This window comes from Hippopotamus amphibius, chromosome 11 (genome assembly GCF_030028045.1).
Source record: "Hippopotamus amphibius kiboko isolate mHipAmp2 chromosome 11, mHipAmp2.hap2, whole genome shotgun sequence".
Lineage (NCBI taxonomy): Eukaryota > Metazoa > Chordata > Mammalia > Artiodactyla > Hippopotamidae > Hippopotamus > Hippopotamus amphibius.
Window position 1 is genome coordinate 20,850,749 of NC_080196.1, and position 23,993 is coordinate 20,874,741.

The 23,993-nt window shown below is 39.7% G+C and overlaps 2 protein-coding genes and 2 non-coding genes across 4 annotated transcripts; 3 read left to right on the plus strand and 1 right to left on the minus strand.

The window, feature by feature from the left end:
• The first annotated feature begins 4,557 nt into the window (after window positions 1-4,557).
• On the plus strand, window positions 4,558-4,629 carry TRNAP-CGG (transfer RNA proline (anticodon CGG)). Its single transcript has one exon. It is a non-coding gene; the product is annotated as a tRNA-Pro (tRNA).
• Window positions 4,630-10,361: 5,732 nt separating this feature from the next.
• Window positions 10,362-10,443, plus strand: TRNAS-GCU (transfer RNA serine (anticodon GCU)). The gene has a single exon. It is a non-coding gene; the product is annotated as a tRNA-Ser (tRNA).
• Window positions 10,444-22,007: 11,564 nt separating this feature from the next.
• On the minus strand, window positions 22,008-22,388 carry LOC130831740 (histone H2B type 1-J). The gene has a single exon (XM_057700095.1). It carries the CDS (start codon window positions 22,386-22,388, stop codon window positions 22,008-22,010), a length of 381 nt encoding a protein of 126 aa, XP_057556078.1.
• A 311-nt stretch (window positions 22,389-22,699) lies between these two features.
• LOC130831720 (histone H2A type 1) lies at window positions 22,700-23,569 on the plus strand. The gene has a single exon (XM_057700074.1). The coding sequence runs from the start codon at window positions 22,719-22,721 to the stop codon at window positions 23,109-23,111; it is 393 nt and encodes a 130-aa protein (XP_057556057.1). The 5' UTR covers window positions 22,700-22,718; the 3' UTR covers window positions 23,112-23,569.
• Window positions 23,570-23,993: the final 424 nt, after the last annotated feature.

The window sequence follows — 23,993 nt, forward strand, 5'->3', positions numbered from 1 at the left end:
ATAGAGCCTCGTAATTTAGATACTAGGTGGAGAGTAAGTTACCCATGTAGCTTAGATACATGGGTCTCACAGTTAAGTGGAAGAAGAAAAGCAAGAAGCAATGGTGACACAGTTCAATGAGTTTAGTGAGGGCTTATTAGGCACGGGAAGTCTATGCTGATGTCTTAGTCCGCTCAGGCTGCTATAACAAAATACCAGAGACTGGATAGCTTAAGCAATAGAAATTTATTTACCACAGTTCTGGAGCCTGGGAAGTCCAAGATCAAGGCCCAGTTGATTCTGTGTTTGGTGAAGGTCCACTTCCTAGCTTGTAGGCATCATCTTGCTGTTGCTCACTTGATTTCTTCTTTGTGGGTGTGGGAAAGGGAGGAGGCTATGGTCTCTTCTTATAAGGGCACTAATCCCATCATGAAGCCTCCACCTTCATGACTTCATTTAAACCTAATTACCTCCCAAAGGCTCCACCTCTTAATACCAATACATTAGGGGTTAGGGTTTCAACATATGAATCTGGAGGGATGCAAACATTCAATCCATAATGGCTGGTTTATGATGAATGAACAGGAGTCAGCTATGAGGTTTTAGCTATGATTATGAGGTGGTAGCAGGTGAGAGATTAGCATAGAGACTTTGTGCATGTTCCTGTGGGTAAAATAAATGCCAAGATTTAATTTGTTTTGGGGAGTTGAACATATTTTAGAATTTACTATAAGTTTGCTATGAAAATAAGGAGGACAAAGATTTTTCACAGATCAAAAGAAGGCAAATGAGCTTGGAATAAATGCAAAGCTATCAAGAGATTATAAGGTGTGGATTCAAATAGACAGAATTCTGTTTTGAAATCTTAGTCTGGCACAAAAATGAATGGGAAAAACCCTAGAGGAAGACTGATGAGTTAGAAAGATGGTACACAAATCATTGTATGAGATATTAGGGTGGCATTTCTGATTGAGCAAGTGGTAAGATTAAATAAGTGTTAAGAGATGGAATCAACAGGACATTGGTCTTTATTGGATTCCCTACAAGCAGATTCTGAAAGTTGTCTGTTCACATGATTTATTGGAGGAGTTGGAGGAAGAGAAGAGGATAAAGCAGGTATGAACAGGTGAACGAAGACCCACAATGTAGTCCTTAGTTAACAAAATGTGTTTCAGCCACCTCCAGCCTATGTGACCATGGAATAAGTCTGCACGTCAGTCAGTAACTGGCCTAGGTTTGCTGAATAAGGAGTGGGAGTGCTTATCCTCCTGGCAGAGGGTGCTCTCTTTTGGCCAATGGCAAACTCCAGAGCAAGTGCCAGCTCTGAAACTGGTTTCCAACCAATACTCATAGCACTTGAGAAATGGATGCACAGGTTACTAAAGGGGATTTGAGTAGGGAACCCACAACTAGTTAGATGCTGGAAATGAGGGAAGATGAAATGCTGTCTTACAAAGCGAGAATTGTAGGGATTGACTATGAGTTAGGAAATACACGAAGTAAAGCAAGATTGTCAGGGGGAATAGTGCCACATATAGGTGGTCATTTGAAACATTTGGAAGGTAAATGTCAGGGAATCAGGTGGATAATGTGTAATGTAGGAGAGAAACAATGGGCTGGACATGTAGATGTTGGAGTCACCACCTTCTATAAATCAATTGAGACAGCAGAAAAATAAAATGACAAACAGAAAAGGCATCGATTGAGAAGAGAATACATAAACGGAACCATGTACATTTAACCCTTCAGTGTTTCAGCTATTCTTTTCATTTTAGCAAACCAGAGAGAAGCCACGGACATGAAATATGTCATCCTTATTTATTTGTTTTTCTCAAAAGGTTTATCCTGGGACTGTCCATGAAATTAGAAGATGATTTAGAGTAATTTCATCCAGGGAATAATCTTCCTTTCTATTACCGGACCTGGCATTGGAGGGACTTCTTTTTGTTTGTAGGGCATGTGTACCTGTTTGTCATGGGTCCTGAGAAAAAACCCATAGACCTTATTCTTATTCACCTGGCTTTTGCTAATGCAATGACACTTTGTGCCAAAGGAATTTCAGATGTAATATCAGCTTTTCACTTCAGTAACTTCCTAAGTAGTGGTGGTTGTAAAGCTGTGGTTTATCTGCGGAGAATGGCACTTGGTCTTTCAATCTGTACCACCTGTCTCCTCAGCGTGGTTCAAGCCATCACCGTCAGTCCCAGCACCGCCTCATGGAGAAAGCTCAAACCACAGACTGTATGGCAAGTTCTTCCCTATCTCCTCCTCTCTGGATCCTTAATTTCCTGATAAGCTCTAAGTTGCTCTACCACTCACAACAGTCAATAGTATGAACAAATCTGGAATTAAACCATGTTAGGTATTGTTATATGCTATCATCTAGGCAAACAGTCAGGTGACTTTTCCTCACTGTCGTGTCTATGCGGGACATCTTCCAGGGTCTAATGCTCTGGAGTAGTGGGTACATGGCTTTTCATCTGTATAAGCATCATAAGTATCCTCTATTTTCAGAGTTCCAGGTTTCCAAAACACTCCAGCCCAGAATTCAAAGCTACTCAGAGTGTTCTCATTCTCATGACCTGTTTCCTTTTCTTTTATTGGGCAGATTTCATTTTTTCCTTCTATATAGGTTTGTTCTTGATAGAGGATTACATAGTATCACATATTAAAATATTTCTAACTTTGGCTATGCCAGTCTCAGCCCCTTTGTATGAGTAGCAGGGACGTCCCCCTGCCTAACTGCTGGCACTCTCACTGAGAAGCTGGGAAAATATGTTCTATACCAATTCCTCTAGTAACTAAAGGCAGATTATTTAGTCACTTCTTTTCCCCAGAAAAAAATCTGTCCAGCATAAATCAGAGGCTAGGACTTGCAATTAAGATAAAGGACACAGTTTTGTCATATTAGGTTCATTAATAGGATGACAATTCATTATTTTAAAACACTTAAGTTCAAATAAAATAAATAAATAAATATATAAATAAATAAATAAAAATACTTGAGTTCTAAAAAAATCCTTTAAATATGCATTTGGGAGGTTTGAATTTTTCCCTTTTTACCTCTCACTTCCTATCACCCAATTTTGGAAGCTATGACATAACAAAGTAGGCTGGGGACAAGAGAAAATTGGGTACATTTCTTAAAGGATAACCAGAATAAAAATCAAGAAATACAAAGGGGGAGTGGGGATGGAAAGCAAACCACTTCCTTGCAGTTTCATCCTGTTGTAGTCACTACCTGTCCCAAAGAATTCATGGAAACTTCAGTGGTGGAAAAAATTTCAGAGTGGTAATTCAAGTGCCTACTAAGCAGACTAGGACTTGAACCTTATGTACTCAGTTTAAAATGTTAATGCACTGTTGACTGAACTATGCAAATTTAAAATGCCTTGGAATTAAAAGATAATAGAATATGTAATTGCTACCTGAGTTATTTTATGTCCTTTTGAGGATTATTTCAGGCACTCTCCGATCATACACAAAACACCAGACTTTAATGTGCAGTTTGTATAAAATCCCAATTTTTATGCCATTCAAGTATATATTCCATATTTGCTGATCAAAAGTTTTCACAGACATGGTGTTATGGGGAAAACAGAAAAACATTGGTAAGAAACTATTAAAAAATTGAGTTGATGAACCACCTTTCAAAGGAGCTGGCACTTCAAATTCCTCTCTCTCAATCCTTACTGAAAAGCCAAAACTTTTCTCTAAAGCTAAAGATATATACAAGAGGTAGCCAAACTAAGCATTCAGCTGCCAGTATTGCCATTTTTCAGAGAAGTCTTATGAGAAATTTGGCAAGCAGGGATGCCAGTCTGTAAAGAATTTGAAGACAGCTGCTTGCACTGAAGGAAAGGTCTTTGGAAGCTGTTTCCTAAAGTGTTTAATCTTTGAAGGATACTGTTCTTAGTCCTAGCAGAATATAGAAGTTTCAAAGTCATAAAACAGATGCAATAATAATGACCTGTACCTGGGGTACAATCCTCTTTTAGGGGACCACATACTGAAATAATATCTGGACAAAAATGCTTACTTATGAAAAAGCAAGTTTTTAGGAGACTTGTCAAAGAAAATAGACAATTTCCTCTATGAAAGTAAAATACAGAAAACTAATATGAATGTCACTCAAATTATTTGTCACACCACAAAATAACAATACATAATGAAATTTAGAATATGTACTTCTTTAGATGAAAATATGGATCAAATCTGAAACTAACATATTGTACGTCAACTATATTTCAGTTTTAAAAATCCTTATTTTTAGAGTATAGTCCTAATGTAACCTTTATTATGTAATTTTGTCAATTAAGTCACAGAGTAGTCCACAGATGGAATTCACTTAGGAGTGGTTATTACACAACTGACCAAAGGAAGGATGAGAAATTCAGTAACTTGAACCTAAGAAGTCATCACAAGGCCCCAAAATGTATATTGCTGCTATTTAAATACAGTTATATTGATTAAATAATCAAGAAAATTGTAGTTCATCCTTCTGACTCAAAGTGTGGCAAAAGGAACTCTGATTCTGATTCTTCTTATGTTAAATATGGGCACCTATCCCAATCAACTGGCTCGTTGGTCTAGGGGTATGATTCTCGCTTCGGGTGCGAGAGGTCCCGGGTTCAAATCCCGGACGAGCCCACCTCTTTTCGACCAATTAGAACAAAAAAAAAAAAAATCAGAAAAAGTATTTTCTCTAATATTCTTGCCAGAGAGATGGACTTTCATTACGTTGACGACGGGATTGTATTCGGTACTTAATTCTAAATCTCCTTGAGTGGGAGATATCAGGAGTGTTGATGCGAGTTTGCGAGCGCTGGCCCAATTCCAGTTCTCCTGTTGATCCCTTCCCAAAAGTCAAGAGGAAAGGCCTTGGGCATCTGTCTGTGCGTACGTGCGTACGTGCATACGCCTGTGCGTGTGCGTACTTGACTGAGAGGTGCGGGGCGGGGAAGAGTGAATTATGGTCGGCCCGTACCTCCCATCCTCTCGCACAGAGGTGAAATTTCTTTTGCACCTCTACGTCCAACTTGAGTGATCATTTTCTGACTAGCAGCATTTCCTGATACCGCACTGACTACAGTAAAAGTCACCCCAGCTGCTGCTGCCGCTGCCGCTCCCACTGTAATCGGCTGTCAGTATGTTAAGACTTCTGCCTCTTTCTTTTCCTGCGTTGTGCCATGGGCCTGCACTCCCTGGTCAGAGTTCGTTCATTTATTCATTCAAGGAATGGATATTCAGTGAATACTGCGTGTCAGCCTCTGCTGGATGCCAGGGGTGCCATGGAGGACCAGGAATTAAAAAATTAAAAAAAAAGAGTTTTGTTTCTATGGAATTTAGTATCACAAGTAACTTAACATTTACAATTATCATGTCTCCTATGAGAAAGTGTAGAATTCCCACAGAGCCCACCTGTAGATTCTGGGGAATATTGCTGGCCAAAGCATGTCCACCCAAAGAGAAAAACCACGAGGAGCCATCGCTAACACTGGAGGTTCAAGGTCTTCCCCATCCCAAACGTGGGAACTTACCAATACCCTTATCCTTGGCCCTAGGAAAAGCTCTCGCTTTGGAATTGTTGGAAACTCTGAGGTGAATTGATTAATATGGAAATTTGGAAGATGAAAAATAGATGGAGAGGAAGGTATTAGTCCCGTTGCTTTGCTCATACTAGCTAAATTAAGATATTTCCTCAAAATAACCATGTAGTTATGTGGCCAAAACTGAAAGTGAACACACACACATACACATACACACATACAAACACCAACACAGTTTCTTCCTTATTTCATGACACCACAGAGGCTCACCTGGCCCTGTTCATCTGGGTGTTCTGAAATAGTGTAGCTCTTTTTACCTTTCTTTCTTCTGTTTTATCTTTCCTTGATCAGCTTTGGGAGCCCATTAAGTATGAAGATACAGGTCCTTATTCAGAAGTGGTGTGTAATATATCTTCTCTTTGTATATATGAATGTAAATTTATAATTTATTTGTAATTTAATATAATTTTATAATTTGGAATAGATGGCATTAAGTTTGAAATTCAAAAAGAATTTCCTCCAACCTCTGTCCTTTAAGAATTTTCTCAGAAATCAATGTCAGGTTTATGCCATGTAAGCAGATTGAATGATCTTTCTTCAAGCGATTTTACTATTGCAAGAAGAATGAGTTAAAGATATTGTCTGATAGTAAATGACACAGGCAGATCACTTTACAATGAAGCCCACAGTCAATAAACTGGACTCATAATCTCATTTTCAGTTATTTGTAGGGCCTACTTACATTTATAGACCAGCAACCAAAGATCACTAGACATCTAAAGTTAATGTCTACTATGAAAGACAGTGTTAAAAATCAACTGAAAAACAGAGGAAATATTATGCAGAGAGGAGAAAACGTCTCAGGAAAGTTATTGTGTCTATTTTTTTTTTTAAGAGAATGCTGTGCAAAAGGGTAACTCCCAAGTACAGATGTCTCAACATTGAAATTGTGAGAATAGACATGAAAAACTTAATAGAGTAATTGGAATAAAATGTAAAGGACATCCTCCAGAATGTGGAGAAAAAAATAAAGACACACTCCAACAGTCATGCTCCTTGGTATATACCCAAATGAGTTGAAATCTATGTCCACAAAAAAACCCTGCGCGTGAATGTTTATAGCAGCTTTATCCCTAATTGTCAATACTTGGGAGCCACCAAAATGTCCTTCAATAAACGAATGGCTAAACAAACTGTGGTACATCCATACAATGGACTATTATTCAATAATAAAAAATAAGCTATCAAGCCATGAAAGGACATGAAGGAAACTTAAAATCATATTACTAAGTGAAAGAAGCCAATTTGAAAAGTCTGCATATTGTGTGATTCCAAATATATTACATTCTGGAAAAAGTAATGCTATAGAAACAGTAAAAATTTTAGTAATTCTCAGGGGTGTGGGGGGTGTAGGGACGAAGATGTGGAGTACAGGACAGTGTAACTATTCTGCAAGATCCAGTAATAATGGACACGTCATTATGCATTTGTCAAAAATCATAGAATGTCTAAAATGAAGAGTAAACCTTAACATGAATCATGTTAATAATAATTATTAATATTGGTTCATCAGTTATAACAAATGTACCACAAAATATAAGATGTACATAACAGGAGAAGCTGTGGGGGATGCGAGCAGGTGTGTGTGAACTCTGAACTTTTGAAATAATTTTTCTGTAAACCTAAAACTGCCTAACTAGGAGAGAATCATAATTTTTTTTTTTTAAAGTAGAGGAAACATCCTAGAGGTTTAAAACCAAGTACAAGGAATTCCAGAAAAAAAAAGGTAAAGTGAGAGAATAGAGAACACATAAGTGAGAAAATTAACAACAAAAAAGTCAAGCTAATTTCTCAAACTGAAATACATGATTTTCCAAATTTAATGACATAATCGAGCTCCCAGAACAGTGAATGAAAATAGAAACACACAAAGGCATCTCTTTCAGACATTTCAGAATGTTGAGGACAAAGAAATCATCTTGAAAAAGAGAAAAACTAATTACAAATGAAGCATAGTAATCAGAATGACTTTGTAATTCTCAAAAGCAATACTGGAAGCTAGAAGAAAATGGAGAACTCTTTCAAAATCCTGAAAGAAAATATTACCCAGCCTAGCATTCCATACCCAACCAGGTATTCAGTCAAGTGTCAGAGAAATGTAAAAGTTATTCTCGAACACCAAAATATTCAGAAATCTTTCTCAGGAAGCTACTGACTTGGAAAATGGATTCTCCAATACCAGTGGCAGGGGAAGAAAGTGTGCAGAAAGGTGAAAGAAGATATCAGGATGAAAACTATATAGGTAGTATATAAAACACCTATTCTTTCTTTGGCAAAACTTTTATGGTTATTGGTGGTAATTTAAGAAAAAAAATATGTTCAGGAAACAAAATATCATGAGAGATCAGTGAATGATATTTACCAATCATAATATATGATTGGTGGTACTAATTCAATATACATTACAATATAATTTTATATTTGGAAGAAAAATTGATAGGAACGGTATCTGTATATGGTGGCGTTAAAGGTAAGGGAAGAGAAATGAATCTTCTTTTCATATAAGGGGTAATCAATAGAAAATACTAAACTTAAAAAAATCAAAAAGTAGAAATAAAAGCACAAAGACCCCAATGAACTGTAGCTTGAAGGAAGCAGACTTTTACCAATCTCTCATGTAATAGTTTGAAGGTATACTCAATCCCAGAATAATACTTTGGCTCTAGGGTGTTGATTCCAGTCTTCTCTCATGGATTCCTCCTTCCTGTGGGTTCCTGGGTTCAATCTCTTTGTATTTCATGACACCTTCATTTCTATGATGTTGCTTTTTCCAGCAAGCAGATACAGTAGGAAGAGAGAAGTGAATGGTATTTCTTTTCTCTTCTGGATATAACCTGGAAACTTTACAGCCATTTTCTCTCTAATGCCCTAGTTTAGAAATTGGTCACATGAACATACATCAAGGAAAGTTGTGCATTGTAATCTCATGGGTGGCTATGAAAGCTACTAAATTTCCATTTCTTGGAAGGAAAGAACAAATATTGATGGCAACTAGCTATCTCTGCCATAGCATGATATTTGGAGACATGCTGGTAAAAAAACAGAAACAACAACACAAACAAAAAGCCAAATGGCTGAAAATCTTTGCCTCTATCAAAGGGGAATACAATAGGAGGAAGAGGACCACTTTTTAACATACACATATTTCTGAAGTACTTGAGATTTTGAATCGTGTTAACTTTGATTTAAATGTTTTAATTTAAAAAAATAAGCTTTAAACTGAGAACCAAGTATGGATAAAAAAGTTACCCAGGTTAAAATGAAAAAGGGGGAGAGCACTCCATGAGGGAAAATGGCTTGTTGGGAGAGAGGGGAAATCGATTCTTCTTGATACAAAATCATGAATTGGACTGAGCATGGAAAACAAGGTGGAGGGATGTGAGTTAAATTGAGGTTGAAGATCCAGGAGGGACAACGCAACAAACACTAAAATATAAGGACTTTTCCAAGTAAGAAGAGAGATTAATTCTTTGAGACAAGCAGAGCGTGGTCTTCACTCAAGAAGATGTCAGAGCAAACTAAGGTAGTGTCCTCACACTTAGAGTGTGAAAATGCAGCAGGGGTCCGTTCCTACAGAATTTCCCCTATGTTTCCTGTTGTTCATCCTATGATTGATATGCTTGGGCTTCAAAAGAAAAATCTTCATGATCACCTTCCACTCTCAGATTTGTTGATGTCTCCTGATCCGCCACTCATGTGCTTCAAGGCTCCAGTCACAGTGATTTCCAACAGTTTTTTAGATACTCTTTGCCTTTGATCATGCGCTTTCCTTAGTCTGGGACACCCTCATTTTTCACACCTTAAGAAAATTTGCTCTTCAAAACTCACCTTCAATATTACCTTCTTTTCTCAGGCATTTATGATTCATTATTAGTCAGAATTAGTCCCTACTCGTGTTCATGTGCATTTTATTCATTCCATGAAACAAACCAATCGAAAACCAAGAAAAGAAAAAAAAAAAAAAAAGCAGCTAAAATAGCTTTTTTTTACTCTTTCCCAGAATCATTTTCTTACTAGAGGTGAGGCTCAACATTTTTAGCGCATATCCCTTGGAGTATAGAATGAAAGTTGGGAAACGTTTCCTCTGGAAAGCCACTCAAGAAACACACAGGGATTTGGAAGGAAAACAGAATTCATGGTTCCCCTGATGCGGATGACCCGGGAAGAGAACCCTAATAATTAAGGAGTCTTCTCTATGCAAGTCACCCTAAAGTATGGCAGAAGCGGCAATAACAGTCAGTAGAAATTGAGCCCTATTCGGATCCATCGTCTAATTTCCCAGACTGTTTTATTAACCACGAATTAGGAGTCCACATTCACCAGCTTCCCCGAGGTCGACTCCAGTGGAACCCGCTCTGGGAACCTCTGCCCCTGCGGACCTCCGGCCGCGCTCTCGGGCCGCGGGACCAGGGTCCCCTGGCAAGGGAGAGTGACCGCAAGCTGTGGTTCAGCCCAGGTTGGCCGCGTCACGCCCACCACATGCCCGGACTTTGATGCTGAGGTGCCTCCTGCCGGGGACCAGGCAGCCCGAGAAAGGGAGTGAAGGCCCAGGCAAACGTGTTTCTACCACGACTCCTGTGAAAGCCAAGCCCGTTTTTTCCCCTGTGGCAGCTCTTCCACTCCAGTTCTTTGTCCATTCGTGTGGAAGGTAGTCACCTCAACGTCGCCCAGACGTCTCCAAGCCGTCTCCTAAGTGTCTTTCTCTGCGGGATGGCCGGTGACTTCCCGAGCAGAAACTCTGAAACCAAGCACGCCAAAACATCAGTGTAGAGGGACGAGGTGGCCGAGTGGTTAAGGCGATGGACTGCTAATCCATTGTGCTCTGCACGCGTGGGTTCGAATCCCACCCTCGTCGGATTGGCCTTTTAGTAAGGTGAGGAAGACCATCTGCCCAAATCTTAACTTTGAATTCACCTGAAAGAAAGCTGTCCTCCCTTCCCTACTTTCAACTGTTATGATTATGTATGTGGATTTTCCCTTTGATGGTTCCCATTAGGGGTTGGCTTCTGTCATTTGATTTGAAGTTTCTTCAGGTAGCTGGAGCAGGAGAAAGTGAAAGACCAATGAAGCAGGTAGAGGTGGAGTCTGGTCTGTCCAGTCCCTCACTTTAGAAGTTATTACTCCAATAAGCAGTAAACTAAGTTCATCAAAAATATAGTCCACAGGACAAAACACACCAAGGCAGAATTTCAATTACTTAGATTCTCAAGATCAAATCTACTGGCCAAAATTGAAGAAATGTATAGCACTGAAGAGATGACTACATGGGTTTTTTAAAAATTAAGACATTCAGAGGTAAATTCGTTTCAAGTGACATCCACACAAACCTCTTTCCAAGAGGCCACATGAAGGATGCTACTTAAGGATACAACCAAGAACCTGTTGCTGAAGAGTGATTGGGTTGGACATTCCCAGACCATACGCCTGAGGACTTGAAAATGAAGACGCCCCATGTGAGGGCCACATGGAAAGGAGAAGCATGGTTTAGAGACATTCAGAGGAACACAGTGTCCCAGGATTGGATAGGGGAGATCGTCAGAAAGTCTGGGAAGAGTGACTTGTAGAAGCCTATTTGAGCCTGACTTTAAATGAAGATTGAATCATAAGGAAACAATAAGGCAATATTTTACCCCATTCTGAGATCAAAATTTGTTCTACATACATGTTCTTAACTCTACCACATCGCACTAAAGTACCCCAAATTAAAAGAAAGGGTGTTCTCTTCCCCTGAGGTACTCATACTTAATGTTCCTGGCCTGCTAGGAAGTGACATCCTTGAATATACATAAGGTGGGACTCTCATAAGCCACCGAGTAGACACCAGACAAATTTTCCCGGGAGCACGTCGCAGGCTCTAATTCATTTCCACTTGAGAATTAGAGTTCTTGTTCCTTACGTGTAGGTTTTTCATAACCAACTTTAAAAAGGTATATTGCAAAAAATAAACAAACATAAAAAAATTAAAATGTATATTGCAAATTTTCTTTTTCCTATTATATCTTAAGTTGACCGAATAATTGAATTTTTACTTTTATTTTAAAGAACAGCTTTATTAAAGTATAATTGGCATAGGGTGAACTGCACATATTTAAAGAGTACATTTTAATGAATTTTGACATATGTATATACATGAAATCATGACCCCAATCAAGACAGTGAGCTTATCCGTGAGGCAGAAGCCCAGGTGTGTCTCCCTTTGCCTGGCAAAGCAATAAAGCTATCTTTTTCTACTTCACCCCCCCACACACACAAAGATTATGAGCTTATCTATCGTTCCTAAAGTTTCATTGTCCTTTTTTGTAATTCTTTTCTCCTGCCCCCTCTGTCCCCATCCCCACAGGACAACTGATCTGCATTTCATCACTATAGATCAGCTTGCATTTTCTAAAGTTTTGTATAAATATATTTCAGTATGTACTTTATTTTCATTGACTCCTTTTATTTAGCAGAATTATTTTGAGATTTATCCATGTTTTGTGTGTGGTAGACAGACTCCCATGAGCCCCACATCATGGTGTTCAGGCTTTTGTCTATATCCTCCCCTTGAGTGTGAGTTGGACCTGTGACTTACTTTAACTGATAGAATGTGGCAAAAATGATTGGACCATTCCTGTGATTATATTGACCTATATAAGACATTCTTACTAGCTGACTCACTCTAGAGGGTATCTTTGCTGGCTTCATTATGTAAATGGTCAGTGAGAGAAAAAGAAAGCCCACTTGGCAAGGAGTTTCAGGCACCTCTAGGAAGTGCAGGTAGCCCCTGGGAACTGAAAGATACATCCAGCTAACAACCAGCAAGAAGCTTATGCCCTCAGTCCTAAAGCTGCAAGGAAATTAATTCTGTCAGCAACCTGAGGGAGATTGGAGGTAGATTCTTCCCCAGCCAAATGAAGGGTAGCAGAATATGGCACCCCAAAACACACCTCTGTGGCATAAGGATTATTTTGAGCTGATTATTTTTGAGAAAAAAAAATAACAGATACAGGAGATGCTCTAAAAAACAATAGAATATACTCTTTATAAGGGAACTTTACATTTATAAGGGAAGTCTCCATTTGTAAGGGTGTCTCCCTCTCTGTACAAGGAAGAGAAACTCTTATCAATGGAGAAGGTACCCAACTTAAATCTGCATAGGAACCTTACCTTTGCTCACTGTGTGTTTCCTGATAACGTCCTGTAACTGGCGTCCCCAACCACCAACATCTTTCTTTTGTCTTTAGCTGAAGATGGTATTCAGTGTAGTGGCTCGGGCTATTTCAGGGAGTTTCACTCAGTTTTCCTCAGTATCTCCCAGGTATATACAAGGTATACATGTTATTATAGGAGAGTACAATGTGTCTCTTTGGCATAAGGATTAATTTATGCTGATGATTTTTAAGAAAAAGACTTGGGAAGTTTTTCTTGTTACCTCCCCTCTAACTGCTTGAAAGAATTTAGATAAAGGGCCTGTTCTGAAATAGTGCTATCACCAGAGGTGACTACAAAAAATATGGTCTAGTTGTGGTGAGGGAAAGTTGGCAGGGCATAGAGATCAGAGCCCACTCTGGGTCCCATTGCCTCTGCCTGGCCCAGCAAACATTTGTTTACCAAACATATGTTTTCCCACATCCATGTGAATCGCCTTCCTCCCCTCTGAAATGCCAAACCACTATCCCAACATGTTCTTTTTTCTTTAGCTGAAGATGATATTCAAGATGAGGATTTCGACCATGTTGTCAAGTGACTCACTTTTCCTGGGTTTCTCCCATGTACGCATGTTATTAAACTTTTGATTTTCTCATTAATGTCTCGTCCATTTAATTCTTAGACCAACCAGAATGTTACCGGCTAGAGCTGGAACCGAACTCAGATTTGGCTGCTCACCACTCAAGTCAACGTTTGAGAGACAAGGGTCAGTGGAAAAAGAAAGATGCTCTATTTAGGAATCTGGCAACCTGGGCTGATGGTGGACCAATGTCCCCAAAACTACCTCCAAGTTGCTGGTTAAAGGGAAAAGGTTTTTATAGGGAAAAACTGGAAAGTTTCAGCGGTGGGCTTCCTTTCCAATTTTGTTGACCCTTCCTTCCTTCCTTCCTTCCTTCCTTCCTTCCTTCCTTCCTTCCTTTCTTTTTCTTTCCCATTCTCTCTTCTCCTCCCTTTCTCTTCTTCACTCTCTCTCTCTCTCTGTCTCTCCCACCTAGTAAAACACATGAGACTTAATCCAGTGGCAACAGTTTTGTGGAAAGAAATGAGTACCAGGCAGTACTAGATAATGCAAAAACAAAATCCTCTAAAGATTTCAATCCAACATCTTTTTGCTTACCAGATAAGTAAAATGCACAACAAACAACAATCCCTATATTGTATTAAAATTAATTTATTTGATATGCATCATGTGGACAACTTTTAAGAGCATGCCAATAGAATTTTAGAATTTGTCATTGAGAAGTCACATAGTATTTGGAGCAGGAAACATACCAAGACAAACCTCCTTGGTACAAAACACTCTCAAGGCCTGAGCAGAGGAGGCTATCAATTGTGGAAAAGGAAAGATACAAATTGTTTTTCATTTTCTATCTTGACATCTACCAAAAAAAAAATGATCTTTCCACTCTCCAGGACAAAGTAACAAATACTGAAGATTACATGCTATGTGTTGAGAATGTGCTAGGTTACAATGTGATAGTTACTGCTCTTGGGGAAATGGAGATGTTCAGAAAAGAAGCCACCCCACCCCCCATCCCCACCCCCGGAAATGTATGATGGAAAAGCAAAAAACACAAGTGTAAATAAAGAGCTGTGGGAGTTGAGACAAACAATATATCAGATCAAAGGAATCAAGAATGGGCATTAAAGGATAAAACTGAAGGAAGAAAAGATTATAAAGGGCACAGGCATGCCCTGAGGAAAGAAGAACTTGTTTAATTGCATGTAAAACATTCATTCAGGATACCCAAATGAATTTTTAATGAGCTCGAAAATTGTACATGTTGAGTAATGGTCTCAAATTCGGATTAAGAGGATGGAAGATCTTTTGAAGAACTTTGAGCAGAGGAGTTACATTTCAAACTGAGTTTTGAAGTACACTTCTTTAGCTGTGCCAGAAAGATTACAAGATGGTGTGACTAGATGTGCAGAAACCAGAAGCTATTTAAACATGGAAGGGCCCCAGATGTTGGGCCATATTCCTTCCATCAGCCTCTGAAGTCAGAGGTGGCCTATATGTGACACAGCATTTCCTCCACAGTGCTATGTACCACGAATGGATGCAGGAATAAGTGGAAAGAAAAAGAATGTGTAGGAATAATCTACAAGATTTGGCAAGCCCTTGGAGGTAAGGATGCCTATTTAACTGGCGAAGGAATCCTCAAATCTGTAAATATGTGTTAAGAGAACTGGTAAGCACACATGGAGAAGGAACATGGAGAGAAGAGGTGCTGAGATGTAAGAAAGAACACATTTTAGAGTAAAAAAGAAATCTGCTTTGCAGTACTGGCTTTGCCACTTATCAGTCATGTGACTTGAATAATTTATTTTCCCCGGGCCTCAGCTTCATATCTAAGATAAGGATAATGATATATGTCCATGAAAAAATTAAATTGGATTAAATAAAACAATGTGAGTGATTCGCTTTTTATCTTTCTGTGATATACTTCCCTAAATAGATAGTGGCAATTATTGCTATCAGGTACTTTTGGTGGTATTTTGAAGAGTATCTCAGGCCATGTGGTTGCAAGTGCAGATTTAAAGGAGGCGATTAGGCTGCGGACAAGTTTGGCAGTAATTCGTCCCTTCATTGGTTGGACAGATGGAATACTCCATCTAGTATGGCCAGAGAGAAGAGTATGGGCAGTAAAGAGTGAATGAAATTTCGGAAGGTGAGAAAATCAGAGCGGGTTAAGAAAAAAGACTAGCCAAATGCGAACACAGCTGTCTCCACTCAGAAGTCCACAGGGTCCTATCGCTGGATGAGGAGGGAATGGCATCAATGGCACTGCCCTCTAGTGTTGTGTCCCTCTAACTGCAGGGGTGAAATGGAAGCTTTGTTGGCCCATGTGGAGAAGTCCTTAGACACCAGTGTTTCTCTTCTGGGAGAAATGTTAATCCAGAAAACAGTACTCTGATGGGAGGGAGATTCGTCATTTCCTGTCAGCTGCAACTCCTGAAGTCAACTAGGCTGCATGTCTTTCCTAATAGAAAGGCACTAAGTTCGAAATTCAGAGAGGGCAGAATATCTTGAAGTGACACAATGTGTCACTTGCCTTATTTGACATATAAAAATAAAATAAAATAATATATGTACTAGTAGTCACTAATGAAAAAAATTCAGGAAGAGGAAGCAATCTGAGTTTTAACGAAACCAAAGGCTTTTGCAGGGGAGAGAAATCTGGGAGTTCAACCAGAAGGAGCACTCAGAGAATGGCAGGAAGTGAAAACAATTTGTTTTTGATCTGCTGAATCGTCCACCCAAGGAAGTAAAGAAAATTCTTTGAGGGTCTCCCATGACAACAGTGGAGCCAAGGAATATTACTTCATCCATTTATTCAGAGATATACTCTGTGCCAGGCTCTGTTCTAGAACCTGGGGGATACAGTGGTGATCAAAGTGGACCCAAACAGAAAAATACATCTCTTAAGAGATTTACATTCTGCTGAAGAGGGCGATGTGGTGAAGATTATAAGCAAAAGAATAAGCACACAGCATGTCAGAACTTGATATGTTTTATGAAGAAAAACAGTGAGTAGGAATAGGAAATTTGCAGGGGGTGGCTCAATGATAAAGATGACAATCAAAGAAGGCTTCACTGACAAGACAAATACTTTCATTAGGACCTCAATGTCCCTCCTTACAAAGCATGAAAGTCCCGTCCCAGGAAGGGAACAGGAAATTTAGCCACCTCAAGGCTTTCCCCGACCAGATTCAGCCCCTGAGCAGCTCGTCAAAGTGGCCCTCGCTCCCTCTCAAAGATGAGCCTTAGGCTTATTTTCAGGGAAGATGCAGCCAGTGTTTGGCCTTGGGTTCCCCTCCTCAGATGCACCTGCTAAGAAGTTTCAGCCACCCTACTTACTAACAGGAAAGAGTTCCAAGCTAGATAATGAGAAAAGCAAGGGGCAGAACCATGAGAGGAATATAGCCATTAGCCGTTTGAGTTAATGGGGACAAATGGAATCCACGTTTACATATTTGTGTTTGTATAAAGAAATTCCAGACGGGTACACAGGAAATTAATAAACATGGTTCTTTGTTATTGATGGGGGAACTGGGCAGATGATGACTGTGTTTGAAGTAGGATTGTTTACTGTATTCTTTATATATGCAATTATTAAACCCTAGCAATGGACTGCCTAATAAAAACCACAGAACAATATTAGCTACATTTTCTTACAGGGCCACAAGATGGCGATAGTGTTCCTTGATTGTCAGGCCTGTGAGATGGAAGGAGGGGGCCAAGGCTGCTATGAGCTCCTCCCTTGTGCAAAGGGCCTCTCTTCGTGTTCCCTTAGTTCAGTAGCAGGAACTTCTCTGTGCCAACACTTGAGTCCTCTCATTGTCACCCCTTGATGACTGAAAGAAAATTATGTTCGTTAATCAGACCAGCTTTTTAAAAAACTTTTTTGGTGGGGGAGAGCACAAGGGGGACGAAGGCGGGGAAGGGATTATGGACATCTTGAATGATGCACAAAAGTACGAGGAAGAGAATAACGTACCTCTAAGTGTCCATCAGACATGCTTCAACAATTACCAACATCTATGTTGTTTCATTATCCACGAGTACATTGTGCGGGAGGGTAACAGTGTAAAGAAATCATAAATGTGTTTTCTTTTCTTTTTTTTTGGAATTTGTTTATGTACTTATTTTTTATTATAAACATGTTTTTTCATCATGAATATTTTCACAAACATCCTAACAGATAGAGTTAAACAAAATACAAGATTTTCTTGCCTAAGAAAAATTTCAAATGATTTGTAATATCATCCAATATCTAGTATTAAAAAAAAAATCCTCAATGGCCTCAAATATTTTTTTACAATGATTTTCTCTGAATGATATTCCATTAGATCTACAAATGGCATTTGGTTACTGTGTCTCTTAAAATATATTTTATTTTAAAATGACATTTAACCAAAGCTGAGTTTGCTCTTTGGAAAAGGAGTTGAGAAACTATAATCTGCAAGATTATAGGCACCAGAGAAGCTCATGACAATTAGGAGGCTAGGACACCCCTGAGAGGAGATGACCACCTGAGATGAGATTAAGGGAGTGCAAGCCCTGCTCACACCCTAATCTTGTCAGACCCCACCTATGAACCACTGTTATAAAACCCTTCACCAAATCCTCTGGGGGGGAGACATAGTTTTTTGAGGCAGAATTACGGTGTGCCTCCCTTTGTCTGGCAAAGCAATAAAGCTATCCTTTTCTACCTCACCCCCCACCCCCCCAAAAACAAACAGAAACCATAATCTGGGCAATAGGAATTGTCATTATCCATGGATTCTCATTGCTTGTAGACCTTTTCTGTGAAAAGTGATAAGGGGAAAAAAGTGTTTTCTAAAAAGAAAAAAAAATCTCAACTGATATTTTCCATTCAAATTTAAGTCAAAACGGTTTTTATTTAACATCTTTAAGTTTATAATTGAAATTCTTTTACTCTGAAAATCTTAACTTCTTATGTGATAAAAAATGACTTGTTTTCTCTGTAGACAAAATAAGAAAAGACCGCTTAACACTTCTAGATTAGAAACTAGAAGGAAAGAGAGAAGAAAGTTTGGAATCTTCTAAAATCTGACCCCGGGTGAGGTCAAGGTCGTATTTTACTAGAAATATACTTTTCAACCCCTTCCTCATTTAAAATTGATACTCACTAATATTATAATATTAACGTGCTTCTCAAATTAAGAAAGAACATAGAAGTCTTGATGCTACAAAATTCCTTTAAAAGAAAATGCTTCCTCTAATGAAGTGTAATGTAACACTCATTTTCATGGTTAGTGCTTTTGTTTCTTGTTTAAGAAATCCTCTGGAACTGTGCGATATTTTCTTAATTTACCTTCTAAAAAGCCTTAATGGTTTTCCTTTTACATTTAAAGGTCTTTTTTTTCCTGTGGATAACCAATTGCCCTGATAAGTTTTTGAACAGCTTATCTTTTCCTCACTTACAGCTCTCATTTCTAAAGATTCAACAAATTTAGATGTGATGCTTGCCTTTATATTTAATTCAGCTGATAAATGTGTCTCTGTGCAATACCACCCAGTATTATAGCTATATGACTCTTTTTTTTATCACTAAATCATATTCTACCTCATGAGGAGTTTATTGGATTTTTTTTTTTTACCACTTTGATCCTCAAATAAATGTTAGAATTAACTTCCGAATTCCAAAACTAGTATTAGGATTTTGACTGAAATTACCTGATTTTGTCAGTCCTGCTTTGGATACTAAAACTTCTAAAAAAAAAAAAAGCAAAATGAACACAGCAGAGTGAGCCCTGAGATGCAAGAATGGAAAGTGAAACTTTTTCAAGTTGGTTATTAAGTATGATAGCAGTGATACCAGAACATTTCTACCTCTTAGTTCTTTAACAAATGTGTTTTGACAATGGTAGAAATTACACCGATTCTTTGTCGCTGTTCAGCACACATACAGTATCCAGTTGAACAGGACTCCAGTAGTGTGCCAAACCCCTAGGTGCCACTTTGAGTCTCCCAATAATTGACAAGGCTGTTTCTTTCTCAATGAAGGATGTGGTACACGTTAAGAGTAGTAAGTCTCATTGCCGTTTGTACATTGCCTTACCTTTTCTGTATGATGTATTGAGGTTGGTTTGTGGGATATGAGGTATAAAGTATTCAATAAATCCACCGATATTCTTGCAACATAAGAGAAAGTGAAGCACATCCAAATCTAGAATGTGTCTAGCTCAGTGAAGACAAATCCCTGCCTCGTCCATGACAAAATGGATTGAAATCAATGGATAGTTTGTAAGTGTAGTTATTACTAATTGAGTATTTTCCATATATCATCAACAATTGAAAATAAAATTAACAAAAATTTATACTATAATGAAATTAATGTTAACATAGCAAAGATAAGGTTATAATTGAAGAACAGATATCTGCATGGTATCTACATATAGGGCCACTAACCTTTTGACAGACTTTGTCAGTATGTCTCTATTAACTTCTGAGGGAATGGGTGTCTTGATTTCAATAACCATTGTAGATTAGTTTAAGAAGAAATATGTATACAGTAGAAAAAGGAAATATTTAATGTACCTTGAAAAAAAGTCCTTTACAAACAGCTGGTTCATCTAAGGCAATAGTTAGGGCATCATTCTGGTTTATGACCTCTGGGGAAGATCTGGCATTAGTTGTAGGTATCGTGAGCAATAAATGTCTATTTATTTCATAAGATACATTGCAATGTACATTTTTTCAAATGACATACTGTGTTAGTTTCACTTTGAGTCAATTCTTCTGAAGCTGATTAGCAATGAGAGAAATTGATAGCATTTGGTTTTTCAAGCAAAGGAGTAAATCTTCCCCTTACTCATAAGGGAATTCCATCAAGGTGCAAACAACCCAAAAGATGAAAATTTGATTTATTTACCTGGTTTATTTATCTCCTAGGCAGTTTAATTTTCTGAGCAATAGGAGAATTGGCTGGGACCTTTTCAACCTTAAAGTTTTCAAAAATTTAGTCTTTACAAATTTTTATCTGGGGTTAAAGAAGACTCACCTTCTATCCCATTCCCTCTCCTTCCACAGATTTTATTCTGATTCCTATAAGCTATAAGACAAAGAAACAATCAAAAAAGTATTTAGCTTGGAAATTATCATCTAATTATTTAGATTAATGGAAAAGATGGGAAGTTCATGTGACACATGACACAACAAGAAAAAACAAAAATCATTTATGTTCTGTTTATTTACAGTACTCAGTTACCATTAGTGTGGGGTGGGGATGGTGAAGGAAAAGAACTTCCTTTTTCACGTCATAACGAGTGTACATTCTCTATATGGAAACATACAAGCCAGTTAGTGGCAACTCAAAAAAATGCATGAGACATTATGGAGGCAGTTTCCAAAAGCTGGACAAGCTGTTAGAAAAAGCTCAAAAAGGGCAAGAAATTTCAGAAAGCAGGCAAGGTTGAAGTGGGAGTTGAAACATGGGTAGGCTCTGAGTCAACAAAGGGGAAGAGTACATTTGACAGTCGATTTAATACAATATTAATTGCTTTTAGACATTATTACCATGCTAAATTTAGATCCATTTTAGATTAATCAGGTAATTTGTTTACATAAATTAAATTCATTGAAAATTACTACGTAAACCAAAAAGGAGCCATAGTGGAAGCTTCCAAATGCTTTATAGATTATGGCTTTTGACCTAAGAGAGACCTCGTAATTTTGAACAACCATAATCTAGAGAAGCATTGTTTGTTGATTGCCTGGTTCTCATTTACAAGAACGTGAATGACGGGGAACTTGTTTTTTTTTTCACTGGTTCCAGGCAATGTCAAAACAGGACCTAAAATACCAACCAAAGCAGCTTTAAAATAGAAACTGAGTTTTGTTTCAGAAAAACGTCTGAGATAAACGCCCTGAAGCTTCTCGCCTTCATTGGACCCCAAATAGTCATGTTTAGTTTTCTAATGTCTCCTATTATACGGATATAGGGCAAAAGGAATGCGGTATCCTAAATTAAAGCGTTGGTATTTCTCAGGCTGAAAATCACATCCAGGTTTCTTTTCTTTCCAAGGAAAATTTAGATTTTTAAATAAATCTCATTCTCGAAAGGAATAAAGCGCTAAAGAAAAGGAAAAAAGTGAAAAAAGCAGAAACTACCGGAAAATGTTTACTCAAAGAACTTATGTGTACCAGACTGGGAAGCAGGAAGTGGATTCCTCCCGCGCGCCCAAACCCCAGTCTCTTCGCGGACGCCGGCCACCAACCAGGAGGTGGAGGGGAAGGGCGGGAGCTCCCCGCGCAAATTTAAACTGCCCGCGCAGTCGCTGCACCCCAGCAGGAGTCCAATTCTTTGTCCCAGAGCGATGACTAGGGAGTATTTGGATTTACTGCGAACTTAAAAAGTAACTCCTCCCTCGTTACTTAACCCTAATGGGTATCAGAACTGGTAGCTGAGGCTTTTTGAATATAGGGAGTTCTTAAATGGCAATGAAAAGCTCAAGGCCAGATTACAAATTTCCAGAACTTTGCCAGAATCGGGTAACGTTATTTTTGTCGTTACTAGATCTCGAGCTTACCGTGACAGGAAAGCCCTAAAAAGATTGTTCAGGAATTCCTCTACCTCACAGGCTAAATACTGTAACGAGTGAAAGGCCCAGCACAAAAGGAAAGCAAGCACCAGCTCTCTCTTTGAGAATATGGGTGGCTCTTAAAAGAGCCGTTAGAATCGTTTGCAGCTAACTCACTGTTTACTTGGCGCTGGTGTACTTGGTGACAGCCTTAGTGCCCTCGGACACGGCGTGCTTGGCCAGCTCCCCGGGCAGCAGCAGGCGCACGGCCGTCTGGATCTCCCTGGAGGTGATGGTCGAACGCTTGTTGTAATGCGCCAGGCGCGACGCCTCACCCGCGATGCGCTCGAAAATGTCGTTGACGAAGGAGTTCATGATGCCCATGGCCTTGGATGAAATGCCGGTGTCCGGGTGGACCTGCTTCAACACCTTGTACACGTAGATGGAATAGCTCTCCTTGCGGCTGCGCTTGCGCTTCTTGCCATCCTTCTTCTGCGCCTTGGTGACGGCCTTCTTGGAGCCCTTCTTCGGGGCCGGAGCCGATTTTGCCGGTTCAGGCATGATGGAAAGCAACTCGAACGAGCTCAGGAAAAAGAAAAACAGTGTGGAAAAGATACAAAGGGCCTCTTTTATATAGAACCCCTTATGCAAATAAAGTGATGATAAGTTAAAGTCTTGTGTCTGATTGGTGGCTGTTCAAGAAGCCGTCAGAAATTCGTTCTGCCCAATCAGAACGCAAGGATGTCACTTTCGCCTTTCCATTGGTTAAAATGAAGCCACAATCCTAACCAATGACACATCTGCTTTTTCGCGCCCAATAAGGGTTATAAACAGTGCTGCTCCTGCACCTTCATTTTGGTAGGTACCCGAAGTGAAGTTTTGGGAGTCGTAATGTCTGGACGTGGCAAGCAAGGCGGCAAAGCTCGCGCCAAGGCCAAGACCCGCTCCTCGCGGGCCGGGCTCCAGTTCCCCGTGGGCCGAGTGCACCGCCTGCTCCGCAAGGGCAACTACGCCGAGCGGGTCGGGGCCGGGGCGCCGGTGTACCTGGCGGCGGTGCTGGAGTACCTGACGGCCGAGATCCTGGAGCTGGCGGGCAACGCGGCCCGCGACAACAAGAAGACGCGCATCATCCCGCGCCATCTGCAGCTGGCCATCCGCAACGACGAGGAGCTCAACAAGCTGCTGGGCAAAGTCACCATCGCTCAGGGCGGCGTCCTGCCCAACATCCAGGCGGTGCTGCTGCCCAAGAAGACTGAGAGCCACCACAAGGCCAAGGGCAAGTAGTTGCCTATATTACGACAACTCGAATAAGTCCAAACTAAAGGCTCTTTTCAGGGCCACCCATATTTTCTGTAAAAGAACTTAACATTTGTTCATTAGTTGGGTGGTGAATAGGGGTAGTGAGATTTTGTCAACCATAAATTTGTACTTGACATCTGCAACTGCAAGGATCAAATCACACTGTGCTAGTGCAGCTGTCCTGTGGAAAACGGGCAGCCGGAAGAGGTCTTCAGATATATGTTTTCAGGAGATGATTTTGTGAGCCCAACCCTTGCATCTTATATCTAGAAAAGCACTACATCCCTACGTAGTGATGTCTTGTCTGCTCCTGGTGACTAACAAACCCCCCACAAAAATGTTTTATTGCATGTACTCCTTTACCAAGATTACATACTATTCCTCCCCTCTGTCTCTTCTCAGCTATCTGGGATGCTGTCTCCTGAGCTGCAGTTCTCATTTTGCCCCAAATAAAACTTAATTTGTAACTCTCATATGTGCATTTTTTTAAGGTTTACTTTATTATTTACTTTTGGCTGGGTTGGGTCTTCGTTGCTGCGCACAGGCTTTCTCTAGTTGTGGAGAGTGGGGGCTACACTTCGCTGCAGTGCGAGGGCTTATTGCGGTGGCTTTTGTTGGTAAGGAGCACAGGCTCTAGGCGAGCGGCCTTCGGTAGTTGCAGTGTGTGGGTTCATTAGTTGTGGCTCACAGGCTCTAGAGAGCAGGCTCAGTAGTTGTGGTGCATGGGCTTAGTTGCTCCGCGGGCATGTGGGACCTTCCCAGCCCAGGCTTGAACCCGTGTCCCCTGAATTGGCAGGCAGATTCTTAACCACTGGGCAACCAGGGAAGCCCTCACACGTGCATTTTTTAAGTCAACAGTTTAATAGA

Bases quoted from the DNA above. Each gene is read 5' to 3' on its own strand.
- LOC130831740 (XM_057700095.1), bottom strand. From the start codon at position 22,388: ATGCCTGAACCGGCAAAATCGGCTCCGGCCCCGAAGAAGGGCTCCAAG.
- LOC130831720 (XM_057700074.1), top strand. From the start codon at position 22,719: ATGTCTGGACGTGGCAAGCAAGGCGGCAAAGCTCGCGCCAAGGCCAAG.